Raw genomic sequence first — 19,023 nt, forward strand, 5'->3', positions numbered from 1 at the left:
TTTCTCTCTGGGTTGTTGTTGTTGTTTTTTTTTTTTTTTTTCCATTTTATTCCGTACTTTGTATCAAAGTCGCGTGGCTGCGTCAATTTGTCTTTGAAAATGTACCCGAACGCTGCTTGGGGATAATTTTTTACTCTCTTTTCCTTATCAAAAAAGTATATAAGTAGGTTCGTGAGGTTTCGGAGTGTGGTTTTTTTTTTATTGAAGAAGAAAAAAAGGGGGTACAGCATAATTATGTTGTCGTTGAAAGTACCGCACTTTGGAGGCTGTTTTTCCGACGAGTCCACTTTCATATGTTACATGTTGTTTCCTTAGCCGCTGGAATTTTCGTTATCTCTTATCGCTTGGTTAAACGTTTGCGCACCTATATTGTGCGAGTACGTTTTTTTTTTTTTTTTGCAAAATGACGATAAATAGTGCTCGCGAAAAATATAAAAACGACTTTTGTTTGTTTCCCTCTTTGCCTCTGGAAAATTAAGTTATTATTATTATACCGATAAAGCAAGTAGCTGCGTAACGAAGAAGCTGTTGTTGTTGTTATTGTTGAAAAAGTATATACCGCTTATTGTTTCAACTTTATATGGCACATGTCATACTTACCACTACTTTATAGACAAAAGCCTTGTAGACTTTTCAAAATAATCATGTACGATAAAAAAACTTCTTGACATCGCGTAGTGGGTAATCATCTTACCTATACTTACAGATATTTTTAATTTTTTCCAAAATTCTTTTCAAACAACAAATGTTCGAGCCTATTAGGAAAATCTCGAGATTTCGACCTTGATTTGATTTTGGAATCGGGTGACAAAGTTCACAAATACGGTACACGTAGTAGGTAATATATATCAGCATCCGACACAATATGAGTCATTCATTATTTTCGTTTCCTATAGATGCAAATAATACGGTTCTCGCGTGGAGGATAAAAACACAAGCGCCGTTATCTTTTCACCCTTACGTCAGTTGTGCTCATTAGAGTTGAAATACTAAACAAAAACAACAACGACGCGTCCATATATTGTAACAACAAGGGCCGAAATTTATCATCGCAACTAAAATTAGTCACTGCATCCGCAGTCGCTGACTTTGCATTTGATGTGTTGAACAGATCCAATGATACACAGCACATGTAAGTTCTCTCTCTCTCTCTCTTTCTGTGATTCATCGAACATTGTGGATTATTATTTTCCAGATCATCGCTTGGTCATTGTTTACACTTTAAATGCCCGACCCGTATTGTACGTACCTGCATATTTACAATTCTACAAACGATTAACTGAAAAAATTTATTTTGAAAACGCGAAAAATCCATACTTAACGAGTAGTTGTGCTTTTATCTTAAATTATTTTACACGTACTTGAAGTCTATATGTAAAAAAAATTTAATCTCCTTAATTGAAACGAGTTAGGTACTTTGGTGGTCCGCTTACACATTCAAATATATGCATACCTGAATCGAATTTGGAATAACGTGTTTTTGTGTTATGTTGTACACATTGGATGTCAAGTATTACTAATTTGTTTCGAAAATCAAATCTAGTACACGGTATATACTAAAAATTCACGGTAAAAGAATTGAAGGCGTGCGCGAGAGGTGTGAATTAGAAAGTAAAAAATGAGATTTTGACAAGTAGAATTTATTATTACAATTCTCTCTTAAATCACAAAAGTTTCTACAATAATGTAATAATAATCTGATAATAGTTTGCTTTTCTATACAACTATACGTACATTACAGTAATGATAATAATAAAAATAATAAAATAATTTCCATTGTTTTACATTTTTTCTTCCTTTCTTAATAGATAATATCAAGTTCATCATAGATACCTTTATCTCGCTTATGTGTATTAATACCTTGTTTCTATGTCAAATAAAGCCTCAGCTCTCAAAGTCACGTGTAGTAAAATAGTCGCTACGCGTATACGTATATTGACCAACCGTCAAGGGATGTTAAATCAGTGGCTCGTACGTTATACGCGTACCTCCCCAGTGCGTGTATACGTGTAAAACGCATTTTTTTTTTTTTTTTTTCATTCATCGGCGCACTACTAGCTCTCTGTGCGCAAATTTCTACTTACTTATTCTTCCTAGATATTTTTATCACAAGATTTCATACTTAAATGTTACTAACTGTATCAACACGTTCGTTTCATAAAAAATTTCAGTAACACTTAGTTTAGCGTAACGTCAATTATAAGCTTGAAAATTTTTGATTATTTTTTTATTTGACCATAACTATTTATCAACGCGTATAAATGCACATTCGTGCACATATGCACTCTTACACATATACATGCACTTTTGTTTTTCAATGAAGTTGCAACTTTTCGTTCGTTTGACAAAATGGAAAGAATTTCTGGTTTATTAAACAAAACGCTGGTCTGAAAGTTGTAAAAAGATAAGGTATTTTTCGTCTTTCATGTCACAACAAATGAAATTTTCTGCTCAAGACAATAGTATAAATATATTTTTTTTTTCTTAAAAAAAAAAAAAAAAAAAAAAAAAAAAAAAAAAAAAAAAAAAAAATTAGACGAAGGCAAAAATTCTTTATTTATACTACATAAAATACAAAATCGTTATAAGCAAATGAAGTGAGGATGAATTTCACAAAATGATACGATAAAAAATAAAAAATAGAGCGCGCGAGGAAAAAGAGAAACGATTCGCTATTACATTTTCAACAATAGAAATACTCATAATCAGTTGCAAGTAAAGATAATCCTTTTTTTTTTTGCATAAGTAAAATTATTTATATTATTTTGTTAAAAACGAATCACTCCTCGAAAATCAATTTTTAAAGGAAGAAAGAATCGTCTTTGGAAAATCACATAAGATTCTTTTGAAAATCTGCCAGAATAAACTCTTGATCTGTAGATAGCGATAATATTTAAGTACTTTTTTCTCGAATTAATTTTATCATTTTCATTTTTTTTTTTTTTTTTTTTTAGAAAAATATAATTTATGAATTCTATACTGCAATACAATAAAAACGTACGTTTCATTCCATCATTAAAACTTTGACAACGACAAGTTTTAAAGTTGAAACTAAAATTTTTTTGAAAAATGAAAATTTACGTTTTTATAGATCTTTGAGAGATCTCTTTTTTTCCACCTGCTCGACATGATCGACTAAGAAACTCGAACCTTAAAAAGTGTAGTACGATTTATTCATTCTCTTGTATTATTCTTATTCTTGAAAAAACATCGCTATAACATTTCGCTAAATTATGTCATGACTTACGACCACTTTTGAGTTTTTCGGGAGTATATAATGTCGTCGCTCTTTTATCATCTTGAGATCGAAAAACAAACTTGCTAGAATCCGAATTCACGCGCATATCAATCGGCAACATATATATACATACGTAGATGTATAGATTACAATTTACTCTCACTTTTAATTCTCATATATATATATCTCTCTCTCTCTTTCTTTTTTCATAAAGGTATATAAATTTAAATAATTACATTTGTGTAAGGATCGATATAATTAATGTGTACACTACATCTCAGGCGAGTCAGCGCGCAAAAAGACGTCAGCAGTAGCAACAGCAGCAGCAGCAGCAGCAGCAGCAGTATTTGCGTCCGCTGAGGAGTTTGTTTTCTCCCTGGCGAGCCGCTGCCACCGTGCGACGGAGCCTGAGAACTCCGTCTGCTGGCCATCATGTCTGATCAACATCAGATCGTCTTCGTCATCTGTCAACTCGGAGAGCGACGACTGCGACGAGTGACAATCCTGCTGACTCTGAGAAAGAGTAAACACATGCGTCCATACTTATATTTTCACGATTTTTTTTTTCTTTCTCGGTACTAAATATTAAACTGTATATTTTAGTAAATATATACATCTATGTGCACGTTTTTAACATCCAATCCCATAATGCAACTAAAACAGCAGTGATTGCACCTTGTACTCTGAACTTTCGAAAGCACGTTCCAAGCATCATCTCGTCGTCCTTTTAACTTCCAGCTGTCTATCTAGGAACATGCAGTTTCTCCATCTTTTCATGAACATGGGATTAGAGTGAATTGAAAACCATAAAAAAAGGATTTGACTTCTATACAAGAAATAAAAATAAATCATAAACATCCAATCTAAAATTAAAAATAAATCAGGCCAGCCAAGGAAGAAGTTTGTTCTTAATTCTATTCTGGTTTTTTGGTAATTATTTTTCTCAAATAATACGGTACGCCTAGATTATGTGCAATTTACAACAACGTGCTTAACACGCATCAACTCAAATTGACAGACCATCATTAAGTTTGCTCGAGCAAGACAAATAATACAACTCTAAATTTAAGCATTGTCACTTATCGATTCGTACCGAAGAATTAGCTTCCGTGCAATTAATGCAGACAAAATCGTCTTCTTCCGAGAGCTCGTTTTTCTCCAGACCGACACAGTGCATGTGGAACCATCCATTGCACCCGTCACACTGAACCCAATCTACTTCACGACCTGTAACGAATATTAACAAAATTGTTATTCTATGACCAAAACTCACGTAATACAATGTTTAATGAAATGATTGAAGTACCATTGGGTCTCAAGCATTTTTCAGCTGCACAGTCCTCTTCTTCATCGGACGTATCTTGCTTTGTCTTTTTTCTGTTTCCTGTTTTCTTTTTGGGTGTCTCTTCATTGTCTTTCCGCTTTATCTATAAAATATGATATTTATTAATACGGCTACGTAAATCGAATTCAGTCTTTTTTAGTTTCATCAATAAAACGTACTTTGCGCGGCCCTCGCTTCATCCCGGTGCTGGCTGGTGATTTTGTATCCTTGTTCAACCCCTTACGCTTGACAGTAGGCTTATCTTCTGTCCTCTGTCGACCGAATTTTTTCATCACGTCAAATTCGTCTGACTTTCGTTTTCGGCCCCTCTGCTGAGGTTGTTTTTTCGTTTCGACAGCAGGAGATTGATCTAGCGGTGCATATTTGCGTATGCTTTTCGTCGAGGCAACGTTTGTCTGACTGAGAATTCGCCAGATATGCTCAGTCTCCTCCAAAGCCACTTCCAAAAGATCACCTTCCATCATGAGATCATCCAAGCGGCTAATGGTAACGTTAGACAACGATACTATTTTTTCCTTATTTTCGTCGGCTAACAATTTAGAATTAAATTTGGATGCTAAATAAATAAAAACTTTGGTTATTGAGAAGAAAAATCATTGAATCATACAATTCTAATTAATTCAACGTACCTGATGAATATGCGTGCTCGTTGTTAAAGTTACTCCCGCTTGGCTCATCCTCGTCAATGGTCAAGACATCATCATCACTGTCACTGTCATCATCATCATCATCTAAATCTATTCTATCTTCTTCATCCTGTAAACATAACAATACTTAGTTTTCCCATACACGAAAGATTCAACTCTAAAATAACTAAGAAACTTACGAGAACGCTGACAACGCTGTCATCCGACTGTATGCCACTTAATGAAGCAATAGCTTGAACCCTTTGGTGAAGTTCTGGGTTATTTGCAGCCTTTTTCAGTTCAGTGTTTATTATTTTTTCTGTCTTTTCTCTGGCAGCGGCTTCAGTCAATTTTTGCGTTATTATACTAATTTTTGTTAACACTGAAGAGACTTCATCGGTAGCTAGAGCTTGCCTCGCTCGATCCTTAAAAAAAATCATATTTTAAACGTTGAAAAATATTGTTAAGACTTATCAAGAACTACGACATTTACCTGCCAGTTCATTGCACGTTCTGTCAAACATTGCAGAGCTTCACCTTCGGGTAAACGGATGGGTATTTTCTGCAAACTTACTAAAAGAGTAAGAATTGTTTCAAGACGGGGTCTGCGCGAGCGTGAACAGCACGGACACAAAAATTTGCTCAATTTTGGACCCTGCTTGTCACCCTTTAACGAAGCTTTTGGAACTGGTACACAATTCACTGCAAGTAAATAAAAAAATAAAATTGATTGATGCAAAAATGAGCACAAGGAAACAATTAACAGTGATGGTAGCAAACTTACTGTGAAACCAATCTTTGCAGAGTTCACATCGCAACATCTGACCAAACTTGGGCTGGCGACAAACACAAAACCTCGAGTCATCAGCGTGCATTTTGTTGATGTTCATTTCTCGTAAATTTTTCATGGCCTCCATTTCACGCTGTTCAGCATGCTTGAATGCAGAGACGACAGTGGCGGAATCATTGGAATCGTCCAATTTTGTTTTACAAACGTATACCGCACCAATGGAGTCATCGCCCTTGCTCTTACGATTTCTCATGGCATGCATTCCAATACCAATTCTAGGAGAAAGCGCCTCCATAAGGGTGTATGGAGAATTTTTTCTAAGGAATGTCTTTGCCGTTTTTTCCTTCCAAAGCTTCGCTTGAGCTATGGTTGATTCAAGAATCGGAAGTGAACTAAGATGCAATGGTATGGTCCTGCCCTTGCGTACCAATTCGTCTAATGTGTCGTAATAGGGGAAATTTTCTTTAGCTTGCATTTCTGAAACAGTTTTGGTCCAATTTCGAGCTTTATTCAAGACATCTTTCAGATTACTCAATCCTGGCAAAAATGCGTCAATGTTGTCAGCTTCCGCTATGTGTTTTTCAACAGACTCAATCGACTGCCTATTTTTGGATGGCTGAAGGTAAAGTTTTGCCTTATCTTCCCAGTTATCAATGCTGATCATCAAATTTTGTAAATCAGCTAGAGCTTTTTCGATACTGGCATGTGCAGGAATATTCATACCCTCTTCTATGAGTTTCACTAATTCCTGCCTGGTAACTGTTTTAGGTTCATCCTTGATGGATTTGACATCTTCTAACCAGCGAAGCTGTATCAATTTCTGTAAAATGATGAGAAGTTTAAAACAATCTCAATTACATAAAAAATATATATGTACATTCGTGCTATCGAGAATCCTACCTGTTTCAACTCTGCAAGTTGTGGTAAATCAATGCTAATGGCATCTCCGAATTCAATACATTTTTCAAGTTGATCAATATCACAATCTTCATCAAGCTCTAATTTTTTAGCATCATTTTCAAACTGCACTACCTGATCAAGTATTGCTTTGACCCCTTCTGCTTCTTTAAGTTCACAGCAGAGATTTGATATTTCTTGATAGAATAAAGTCAAATCTTCTACGGTTAGCCTAAACTTGGTTTCCACGGACTGCCTGGTTCTGAAGAGAAAAAAAAAATCTATTTTTAGACTACCTGCACATTGTAGAAAGCTAACATCATCAAAACATAACCTCAATTCAAAAGACAACCAACCTTGTTCTCTGTTTGCTGTTGAGCAGCTGTCTGGCAACACTGGCACACTTTTCAGCATCATGTACAGCTGTTGTCAAGGCAGTGAGTAACTCGCTGTCTGGGAACTTCTTGGTTTGTGCTTCATCCAGGAGCTCTTTTAACTCGTTCAACTCAATTTTTTCACCCTTGGGATCCATGGCCTCCTTAACCTTGCTGGCCCAAGAGTCAAACGACTCAGCTTTAAGCTTGAGCTTTTGCAACATGATTGGAAGTTCGTCGAGCGTGTATCTATATCTTAAAGTGTGCTTTTCGGGTGGGCATTCGCAAAGCTCGGTGAAATGCCTCAAACAGACCAATTGTGATTTATCGCACGAACAGGTCACTGCACTCAAGAAGCATGTAGTCTTGCACGACTCACATTGTCTCTCATCGTCGGGTAACAGTTCAAAAGCTTCGCGCTCCGCTTCCGTGACACCCTGGCAACAATGAAAATATTAACCATTATTTTTTAATCTCACGAAACACAGATAGTTCAATCGCTCGCAATCAATTTTTACATTTCTCTCTTAACGCAATTTCATGAAAACATTGTGTAACATCACGCAAGCCAAGTCTCTGCCTCGGATAACCTCAAATTGCACTCAATATCTTAATCTCTGACTCAAGATCCGAGTATTGAGGACGTTGGCGAGTTTATGCTCGTCAGAACTTCAGGAAATCTGTTTAGGTATACCTGGTTGTGTGATGTACACTTGTGTTTGTTGAACGCAAACGATACATCCAACAGGAATCTTGTTAATAGGGCAAGGGGGAGGGAGGGAAGGAGAGTATATACCCACAGTGCAGAGGGTATACGAGCACCTACGTCGTTTTTATCAAGTTTCGTGCGTCAAGATTTAGGAAAACTCACTCACTCACAAGCCACTTTTAAGTAACTGCATCAGCAGATGTTATTATTACAAATACTTATGAGGCACACACAAATTACGAGCGTCCATTTAATTATATTTTCCATTCAACTAACCCGAAACTTTTTCCCTCTCAAAGTCTTCACAGCTGCAACAACAGCACACCGCGACGACCCGACTCGGACTCTAGTTCAATAATATTGGTATGTACTCGAGGTTGAGGCGAAATAGCGAATGCACAAATGTATCTCTTTTTGCAAACAATTTGACGGAAAAAGCCTCGAATATCGTCGTAATCAGCGAGCAGCTGTGGGGGCCGGGCAGACGCGCGCGAGCACACGAGAAATACTTGTACGTCGCACTCGGATGTTCACCAAACTGCAGCTTCTCTAAAAACACTACCTACCTAATAGTGTGACGCGAAGAGTTATACTGAGAACTAAGCATCTGTAAGCGATCATTGCGATCAAGCACGGCGCAGCTTTATAGGCACTTGATAGGTATACATACACAACTAGATACTTGGCTTGCAAACTTGCGATGGATGGACGTGCGAGAATATAAAAAAGAGAGAAAGAGCCCGCCTCTGTGGGTGTCCAAACATAACCTATCGCGCGCTCTCACTTTTTTCTTTTCCTTCCAATCTCTCTTTACTGCGCCCTGCGAGAGGGAAACGATACGAGTTACATAATGAAACGACGTGAAATATCAAAACTTGAAAATAAGGTCGCCGAGGCTGAGTACGCGGACACCAGATACACTGTGCTGCTGTGCGCGTTGGCAGCCATGCTATATAAGTAACTATTTCACTGAAGGTTAGTTAGGCTTTGCAGTGTTTCTTTTTTTCAACCAAAAAAAGTTGTATTATATACATGGTTTGTGGAATCGAGAAGATAAGTGAAAGCACTCACAGCACTTTCGTTTACTCCACACCATTCTGAATTCCAACATTTCAATATCCAAATTTATATTTACTAAGTATCTTTTTTCCTGTTACCTGTAGTGTGTGCTAAGCCTAAGCAACGATAAGATCATAAATCCTCTGAGTCCCTAAACTATTCCAATTATTCCAAACCGAAAAAATGTTTGACTGTTCCGCGCGCGGGCCGCGGACACTTGTCTATTTAATGCGAGAGATGTATATATAGCTATACAGGCGACGGCAGAGGACCTAGATACTGTGGACAAGTTGGACGCAAAATGGTGCACGCGTGGACAAAAAGTATCACTAGTTTGAATGCTTTAAATAAAAAAAAAGGGTTCACCGTTTGGTCACTAACGACGAATGTTATTTATGGGCAGTGGATACTTATTCAAACGAGGATTCATGTGTGGCGTATGTTTGCTTGCGTACAAACATGGCTACAATTTTTTTTCCCTTTTACTCTCTCGTTTCGTGATGCACGTGTGTCAACTAACTTTTTCTCGCGTTCGACGCGTAGTCTAGCTTACTCTCGTTTTAAAACGTCACATAGTGACACAATACAGGTTTTTCTCGACGAGCATGGTGTTCTTGAATTAAGTATAAAAGGTTTTCTGATTGGCTAAACGCACAAGATAGCTTCCTTCAATTGGTGGATTCGTTTTCCTTACTTAGCGAATATGATCAACAAAACCATTTTAACCGATCTACATATGACTTGAGATCTCGAGAAGCCGTGTGCTCTTTTTTTAAACAGTATATTTATATAGTGAACATACTTAGGTTTACTTGTACCGTTTACTTTTACTCTGCGTGCTTCTAGTATATACCTTACCTATGTTTGATGGTACCAATACTGATTGATTTATGCATAACATGTAAAATTATTCATAAAAAAAATTCATCCATTTTAAATTTTATCTCACAACTTTTTGACTTTCGTCCACATACATACATAGGTATTTACACTTTTGTACATAAATGGATTATCTATTTAAAACTGCTAAAGAAACTAGAATTCTATTATGAGACATTTTACTTATGTATTTAGTTCATGTACTCTTGTTTTGGAAATATTTTGCAAACCATCATCCAGTACATGAATAATCATACTGTCGCTTGCCAGTTATAAAAATATATTTTTAAAAACTATTCATAAAAAACAATTACTCTACTTTCGCATAAGGGTATCGTGATTTAATTTCCATCTATAAACTTACACAACTTTTGATTTTCAGTTACAAATTTTTTCACCATCGCAGAAAAACTTGTTTATGATTACACTCTGGGGTTTTGTGATTCTTCTACCATTTAGCAAATGTTACTTTTACAATTGCTGTTTTTATACAATGATTGTTAGTGCGTCATTTGACTTCACTGAACCCACATTCATAATTTTGTAAAAAAAAAAAAAAAAAAAAAAAAAAAATAGCTTTTGCATGCATAGATAAGGGTAAAAACAAAAGTAGAAAAGGGTAGTGGTTAAAAAAAAAAAATGGAAAAGTGAATTTTTAAAAACAGTTGTGCCTAAAAATAAAATTGATTATAATTCAAGACAATGCTGTATGAGCGGCATTTACCGTATTTTCATCCCGATTTGTATAAGTTATGAAAGTTCTTGAAAACTGATAAATTTCTATACTCTTATTGGAGCTCATTTTATACATACATCTTTAATTTTGATTTTCTTTCAAAATTTCTCGCCAATTTTTTTTACCATACAGGAAAAAGAATAAAGCCTGAAACATCTCAAAGTATTTTGATACAGGGAGTCTGACTTGGTAACACATTTCGTACGTTTAAATGATTGGAGACGAAACTTCTGATCCCGGTTGCGGGTAGAAAGACACCCAAACAATCGTTGCTATGGTGCTAGGTGCTGGGGGTGTAACCCGCATAGTGGTGATCAATGTTATTTTACACAGAAAATTCGAAATTGTGCTAGTCTTCAATGGGGCCATTTGTTCTATTGTTTTCTGTTACTAGTTAGTTCTTTACTCCACCTATTTTATTTTTATTCTTATACTAATTTTTTTAGTCCTAACATGTATCGAAATTGTATCCCTAATTATCTATGCCTGATAATTGATTCTACATTTTTCTGGCTTATAGCAGCAAACAAACAAAAATCTCATACTTAAAACCAAGTTGAATTTTTTTCTGAAAAAATCAAAGCCCTTGATGAAAATCGAATCCCTAACTTTTAAAATATTAGAGTTAAAGCGATGATGCGCATTTCAGTCGGAAAGAAGCAACCGGATGGCTCTTGGTATTTACCTCATAACTCCAAAATGGATGGAACTGGAAAAAAGGGTGGAGGTGGAAATAAAAAAAAATTAGTTTAGAAACCGAATGGAAGGGCGGTAGCATTCAAGTACACCTGCCAATTATTGTTTAAAAAAATGTTCATCTGAAACGTACGGACTGCAGGGGTTGAAAGGTTAAAAGTTATAAAAACGGATGACATTGATAGGTACATATTACAGTTCAACCCGTAAAAAAATGTCATCCTTTTTAACCATTTTTCAAATGATTTTTTAAAATGAGTGAAAAATCGAAAATTTTCGCTACTTAACCTTCAATTTGTCCAGCAAAATCGAATGCTTTTTCCGACCGAAATACGCACCATTACTTTAACTAATTTGCCTTGTCAGCACGCTGGCCACTAAATCAACAATCGCACAATATTACCTTTAATACATGTATGTTCATAAGTATCAAGTTATGTTTTTATAGGGAGAAACTCACATATTTTTAATTACTTTTGACACATAATATCCAAACTTACCCATTCTAATAAATTCTTCCTTAGTTTCTTTTCATCACCAACCATTGTAAGCATGTCATGATAAGTTGCAGTAGCAATCCCAATATCCAAGTTCTCTGGCTCCAAAGACATTTTACAGACCAACTCATCGTGGGAGAATACGCAAAATCGTCGCAATTTCGAATAGTGTGATATACAATTGCGACCAATTCGCAACTGTTGAAATTTTTTAAGCACAAATTGATCAATTGCAATATTATAATTTTACTAGCGATAAAAAAGTACTTTTCATTAACTTACCCAATCAGCAGGAGCAAAATTTACCGCCTCGGCAAAGTTATAGCCCTGGTTAAAACCAGCATGATAAGCTCTTGGAAAAGTGACTACGAATTCACCTGCATGCTGATCGGTTCTATATACCGGCACTCCTGCAATGAATACATAGAATAGGTTTAATATTAAAAAAAGTGAATGTCTATGAAATCTACCAAGTCGATATGTACCTTCACTAGTTAAAATATTAGGATTCATTATGGTAACCAATTGATGAAGTAAATCGGGCTGACTATGAAACAACTCTGGAGCTGCTGATTTCATAGAATGTTCAAACATCTCGGCCTTTGTGCCAGGTACGCCATACCAGGTTTTGGGTTCACCCCAATGCAAATAGTTGATCGAGTAGCTCCAGTGATCCTCATTATGCCAACAAAAAGTGGCAAAACACATTCCTACATACATCCATGGCACCTTCATTCCACTAATGTCAGCATTAATATGCCCCAAAACGCTTCCCTGTAATACTGGCAAGTTGTTTAGGTTCCACGAAGACTCGGCATACTCTTGGTCGCAAGTAAAAAGATTAACACTCGTCTTTGTCGGAAAACCAGACCCGTGATCCATTGTATGTAAATCTGCGCCGTACTCAACAGTTACGTCCTCATCAATGGAAGAGACAATCCTCCAGAATTCTTTTTCGACCGTTTTAGTTGGTACCATCTACAAGAATACAAAATTTTTGCTCAAAAAATTGAATCAAACTTTCTTTTTAATTTCACTAGAAAAAATTTAGATGATTATAATATTACAAGTGTAAAAATAAAATAAAAAATCAATTTACATGAACAGGCATATTAAAGTAGTCGCTCTTAAACTGATCCGCCATCTCTCCAAACTGCTGCAGAGTGTACTCTCTGTGAGCTTGCTCGAATCCAAAAGCTTCCATGGGCTTGGACACTTCTTCTGCGACGCATTTCGGACATCGCCAATCCCCCTTTGGAATTTCCGTGAGCGGTGGTAACAAGCAAAAGGTGTGATAACTATCGTCACATCCGTCGCACAAAAGCATATTTTCCTCATTGTCACCTTTCGTGCAATTGTGACAAATGTACTTTGCGAGCTGAAAGAAATGTTTAAAATGAGCATCGAGAAGACTTTTACGTAGATCTGAAGTAGAATTAGCTCATACTGGATCAAATTCGTAAATAAGTTTGATTCCTCTGGTTTTGTTTGATTTTTTTGGTTCCTTGTTTACAAAACCAGCCATCTTTGGTCCAGCCCCATAGAATTGTAGCTTCTTGAGTTCCTTGCTGTTCTCTTTGTCTTTTTCTGAACCTCTGGTTTTCACACCATCCTTGACTTCTGTTTTAACTGTAGAAAAAATATTGATAATTATAACACCGAATCTATCAAAGTTGCAACACTGAGTGCGAAAAATCTTGACTTGCCTTTGACTTCCTTCATTTCGACACTAACGCTCTGCTTGCCTTTGCCATTCTTGATTTTTTCTTTGACAGTCTCCTTGCAATCGACCTCAGGTTCCTCTTTGCAATCCTCCTGTTTGATACTCGTCTGGCATCCATTTTGTTTCTCGTCTTGTCCAGAGAAACGCTTAGATCGTCGCGAAAACTTTTCTTGCGGTGGTTTAATTTGCTGTCGTGATATAATACCGTGTGGTTTGTAGTCCCTGTCTTTCTTTTCATTTTCATCAGGTTCAGGTTCGATTTTCTTAAAAAAATCGCATAAAATCAGTTGTATCGAAAATTGAGTGGTGTGTTATTATTCAATTTACTGCCGAATAATTTTTGATGCGACTTACGATATCAGCTAAAGTTTTTCCTTGTTTAAAGACGTCGAATGGATATAAAATTCGTTCATAATGACTTTTAAGAATACTCCCAACACTGCGTCCAGAAGGATAGCCCAATTTGTTAGCGATTTTGGCCCACCTTCTTTCCTTTGTTACGGTTTCGATTCCACCTTAAAATAACAAAAAATACGTAGTCGTGACGAGCGTTAACGTAATTGGCAATTTATTTGGTCTAAGAAAGTATAATCATACCTTCATCCGTTACAATCCTGTGCAGAGAATACAAGTCTAGAGCTTTACGTTCAACCAATGGGATTTTCAACGAAGATCCTTGGAGTTCCCAAAATTTTGCTATCTGATCCAAGAAATTTAATTTTATCCTAGTTTTTGCTTCTAGCTCATTTAGCCTTTGTATTCTAGGTACGAATTTGAATTTGTCTACATCTACAGCGAATGGTGGCTGCCAGTTCTGCAGAATATTTTTAATATTTAGTACTTTCAGTAAGTCAAGCAAAAAATAAAAGTTAATTTTTTGTTTCTTTACTAAACTAACGGAGCTATCTAACTTATGGATTCCGTAAAAAATGTGTGATTTGGGTGCAGGTATAATATGTAGAGGGAGGATCGAGGGGCGCAACCTTCAATGGTAATTTTGTACCTTTAAAGTGATAACCAACAACTTTCTGCTGATAATCGATTTTAACAATGGGTTCAATCCTAATGGACATTCATTTTGATTTCAGTTTGCCTTCAATGGAATCGATTCCAAATTTTGTAGCATCAACGTAATTGTTAGCACTAATTGCATGTAATTTTTTTTCGTTGACAAGTACCATCACAAATTTCAACACGAATCGAAGAAAAAAGGGAAAAAAGTATTTTTATAAAATGGTCTTCAATACTTTCCAATGTCAATGTTTATGGGAATTGCGTCAGCACAACGGAATCGCCGTATGCTCCGAAATTGCAAAAATATCGTGTTCCGGTGCAAAGGGACTTGCTAATAAATACGATTACTCGCGTGAACTGGTATGTAATAATAGTTCCTGGCTTACGTGTAAAATTAAAGTTGATACAATTCTTTTCTACGGGCTGTAAAGTGAAAATTCGAAATCTACGAAAAAACAGAAAGAAGAAAAGGACAGCAGGTACAACTTTCGGAAAAAGTCATTAAGCCCGACAATCCAACTTTTCTGTACACGTGTGACACAAATACTTAAAAGAGAAAACGAAACAAAATAGTGTATCTGAATGATATTGAAGCTCGAAAATGGCGTCGAATGAGTATTTATTTAGTCATCGCGCGAGAGGAAGACGTCGTCGCCTGCGTAAAGGGTATTTACACGTCCATTAAAGTAAGGCATACGGAAAAAACGCTGCCACTGTACCCACACCCGCGAGGCGTCTCGCGCGTCCTTTATACAAGCACATTTCGTACTTACCCCCGAAAGGGAGAGGACGACAGCCAAGTTGAAACGTAACGTATCAGGTATCAAGTACATGCAAATACAGAATTATCAGGGAGGAGATAGTGATGACTACTTGCTTAGGTACGTATATGATAAATAAGTACAAGGCGATTGCAAAATCGTATCACATAAGCGGACATTGGAGCCGCGTCTTTGACGAATGTCGATCGATAGGTAAGCGATGAGAAAGAGAGAGAGAGAGAGAGAGTCGTTTATGCGGCGAACTTTTATTCACTTCCGTCTGATGCTTTCTATCCTACGAATGTTGTATGAATATATTTACGCTACGAAAACAGCAGGTGCGAGTAGTCCTTTTTTCACCTCATCATCGCTGGGTACTCACTTTTATTTATTTATTTTTTTTTTTTTCTTCACCTCGGAGTCGTCCACGAGATCATCGTGATGATTGAACAGCGCACCTAATTCGATCCGAGAATCAAGTGCAAGTATATTACACCGAAAAGAGAGAAATGAACGACATCACTCTGGCAAAAAGTATAAGCACAAAGAGGGGGGGAGGGGGGGAAGAAACAAAGAGAGTCGGCAACAGACAGAGCAGAAACAGAGAAAGGTCCCAGGACTCCTAGGAGAGCATTAAAAAGAGAGACCTGCCAAGGAACCGAACGCTGTACCTAAGTTATGTATACTCCTGCATGCTCCGCTTGACGGTAGAGCAAAAAAGAGAGAGAGAGAGAGAGAGTTGACTCTCGGCTCTGCTGTTCTGATGATGTCCGACCGAGCGCGAGAGACAGGCGGCGGCGACGCCTACGTGAACAAGTTAGGATGTGCAATGGTTTGCCATCACGGTGTTGTGCATCGTTTTATTATTCACTTTTTACTAAAAAATGTAGGTACACCAGCGTATATACAAGTAACGTTTACGCTTAAACGTGTGTAAAAGAGTACGGCCCCGAAAACCCTGAGTCTCTATACCTACATACTTATCACTTCACTAGCTGCAACGCAACTTTCGCCCGATGGCCGTGTAGTAAGGTACAGATAATTGGGTAGAGAGTACTGTAGCTGGTGCACCGAGTGCTTGCGACACGGACCCCCAGCAAGCGTTCTTTTTTCGTCATCGTTGCATCGCGGCTGGCTGATAAACTAATGGGTACACATGGATTCCTAGAACGCTGTGGGCGATTGTCGAAAAAGAAAACCCCCTCGCATCTCTATTAAATCGTACAATTGTTAGCGTTTTACAAGTCGCGTGTGCACCCATCTACGTGCTAATGACGCCCATCGAAATTCTCATGTTTTCTTACATAACTAGGCCAAAGGCTTGGAGCGCGGATTTATTGTCTACTATACAATGCACGTATATGTATAGCACTCTATATTGCGTGAGTCTTCCATCGGCGATCCCTTTAAACCCTCGGCTCCTTTTTTTTTTTTTTTGTCGATCCGCTGGTTACACACGTATCACTTTACGGCTCTTTACGTGCTCGCATCAGAGGGGATATCGAATCCTGGGCACGAGCTACGACGAGTGTCACGTCGAGCCTCAGGCGTTAGCTAGCTCATCATAAATTGGCTAGCCTACTGGCCAGCCATTGAAATTTTCTTTCTCTCCCTCTGTCTCTCTCTCTTTTTCTAGTATGAGTACATGAGACGCGGCGACGACGATGACGACGACGACGACGAGTACTTCACGAAGCGCGCACACCGCAGCTTATACTGGAAAATGATCGCGTAATGGAAAATTGACGCGATCTCCGGTTCTGTGCAAGCTGTTTGCAATGTTGGACGGGAAGCATTTGCAATGTAGCTCAACAAACACCATAAAATTGCAATTGTAACAATTATACGAGGGCGGCGATGTGGTGTGGTGGGGCAATGCGGAAGTGGATGATGATTCAAGTGAAAGGACGATAGGTAAAGGAGGTACACGGGGCAGAAGAAGAAGAAGAACCAGCTTTTGCAGACACGAGGTCTCCCATTGTACTTGTCGCTCTTTTTTTTTTTTTTTTTTTTTTTTTTTCTTGCCGATGAGTAACGTTAAAATGTACACGCGATAAAGGGCCCAACACTTTCGCAAGATGTTCACGCGAGTGGTGTTTCAGGGGTGTATAGAGAAAGAGAGAACAAAAAATCGAGGAAGGAAGGAAAGATTGATCACTTAGCAACGAAAGCGATAATTTACTCACGGGCGGGGGCTTGATTTTACAGATGCCGGATTTCTCGGCGATCGGCCGTATTTTGGCGATGTAGCCGAGAGGGTCGAGGAACTCCTCGCTCGTCGGCTCGAAGACGGGCGCCTCGGGTGGCGCTTTGAACTCAAACTCCTCGCGCTGAGCTGCCATCGTCGAGCTACTGCAAGTAGGAAAACTGCTGCTACAGCCGATTGTCGAACTGGCCGTGTTATTGCTACTGCTGCTGCCCCCGCTGCTCATCAAGGAGCTTCCGTACCTGCTGCCACTCGGGCCGTGTTGCTGCTGCTGCGGCTTCGAGACCATGTTGTTTTTGCCTTTGTTAATCCTACACGGCTATATATGAACGCACCCTGCTACTCTGCAGCTCTCACTTGGCCACCATCACCGGGTGGCATAAAAGTTTTTCTCTCGACTCGACACCTATATTAAGTTTATTTAGTCATATCCGACAACCCCTACGGGCTCTCTCAATGTTCCTTGTATTACTACTCGTTCGCGACACACGCGTTGCACTACCTTTTAAAAAAGCTATTGATGTTATGCTCCGATTTTTATTTTCCTCGCGCGGAGGCCAAAACACTTTGGTGTGTCGTCGCGTGTCATGCATCAGTGACTGCTCGCACCAAACGCACCACATACACGTACACACATATATGTATATATATATATATGCTAATCACAATGATTGATAAAATATTAAGCTGGAGGGCTACCACACGAAAGTTTGCTGATGGCACTGGCACCTCGGATCACGCACTTTTAGTCGACCATTGTGACGACGTCCTGGACACGGTGTTAACAGTAACAACGACGGCACTGCAACGGGCATCTCCGCGGGGAGACTCTGTAACTATATATATTATCAGCAAGCAAGAGCTAGGAGCAGCAGCTACTGCCCCCCCTCGCAAAAGAGTGTGTATAGAGCGCCCATAGCACACAAAACCGTCCCGTTCACGGCCTATGTGTGTGTACAGTGTACACTCTGTCTGCAATAGTGGCAGGCTAGCTCTCTGAGCTCTCTCCCTTTTTCTGAATGTCTCTTCTCTCTTCTCTCACGCGCACCGTTGCGCGACGCTGCACGCACGCTCTCTGTAATGTAAGTAGAGTGTCTCTCCTCTTATTCCTGAGCCACGGTTTTTAAAAAAAAAGACCTCCTGCACAGGCCCGCGCTTGATTTAATTGTCGGGAAAACTATTTTTTACTTCTACAAGCGACGCGTGAGGATGGCTAGTAGCCTTGAAGACACGCGATCCTAATGATACGACCAAGACCTGGACTGCAGCGTATTCGTGTGCACACGTGGACGGTGAAGCTCCGAGGCTAAAACACAACTAAGCCTTGCACGGAAAATACGGGACACACACGGGAAGTTCAGTTTGAGGAGGTGGAGAAAAGAGAGAGAGAGAGAGAGGAATAAGAGGGCAAAATATACACAACACGCAGACGCAGTGTACAATGATTACTTTTCAGCAGTATAGAGCAGTATA

At 38.4% G+C, this 19,023-nt stretch overlaps 1 protein-coding gene across 1 annotated transcript; it reads right to left on the reverse strand.

Annotated features, from left to right (window-relative positions):
- Positions 1-2,542: 2,542 nt before the first annotated feature.
- On the reverse strand, positions 2,543-19,023 carry Kdm5 (Lysine demethylase 5). Its single transcript, XM_089588565.1, has 19 exons — positions 17,531-19,023; positions 14,167-14,383; positions 13,897-14,084; positions 13,553-13,832; positions 13,294-13,475; positions 12,946-13,224; positions 12,332-12,824; positions 12,129-12,256; positions 11,850-12,044; positions 7,253-7,707; positions 6,900-7,158; positions 5,994-6,819; positions 5,703-5,911; positions 5,410-5,634; positions 5,213-5,339; positions 4,742-5,139; positions 4,545-4,665; positions 4,332-4,465; positions 2,543-3,751 (listed from the first exon to the last, which is right to left on the reverse strand). The coding sequence occupies exons 1-19, from the start codon at positions 17,837-17,839 to the stop codon at positions 3,509-3,511; spliced, it is 5,268 nt and encodes a 1,755-aa protein (XP_089444691.1). The 5' UTR covers positions 17,840-19,023; the 3' UTR covers positions 2,543-3,508.

The sequence above is a fragment of the Copidosoma floridanum genome, unplaced genomic scaffold (genome assembly GCF_036245765.1).
Source record: "Copidosoma floridanum isolate Cflo_tuat_1 unplaced genomic scaffold, Cflo_Japanese_pri ptg000007l, whole genome shotgun sequence".
Taxonomy (NCBI): domain Eukaryota; kingdom Metazoa; phylum Arthropoda; class Insecta; order Hymenoptera; family Encyrtidae; genus Copidosoma; species Copidosoma floridanum.

Bases quoted from the DNA above. Each gene is read 5' to 3' on its own strand.
- Kdm5 (XM_089588565.1), bottom strand. From the start codon at position 17,839: ATGGTCTCGAAGCCGCAGCAGCAGCAACACGGCCCGAGTGGCAGCAGG. The intron at 7,708-11,849 runs GTAAGTTTGGAT...CATTGTTGCCAG, and splicing joins GGAAGAATTTATTAGAATGG to GGTGTCACGGAAGCGGAGCG. The intron at 5,140-5,212 runs GTACGTTGAATT...TTATTTATTTAG, and splicing joins CGAGCACGCATATTCATCAG to CATCCAAATTTAATTCTAAA.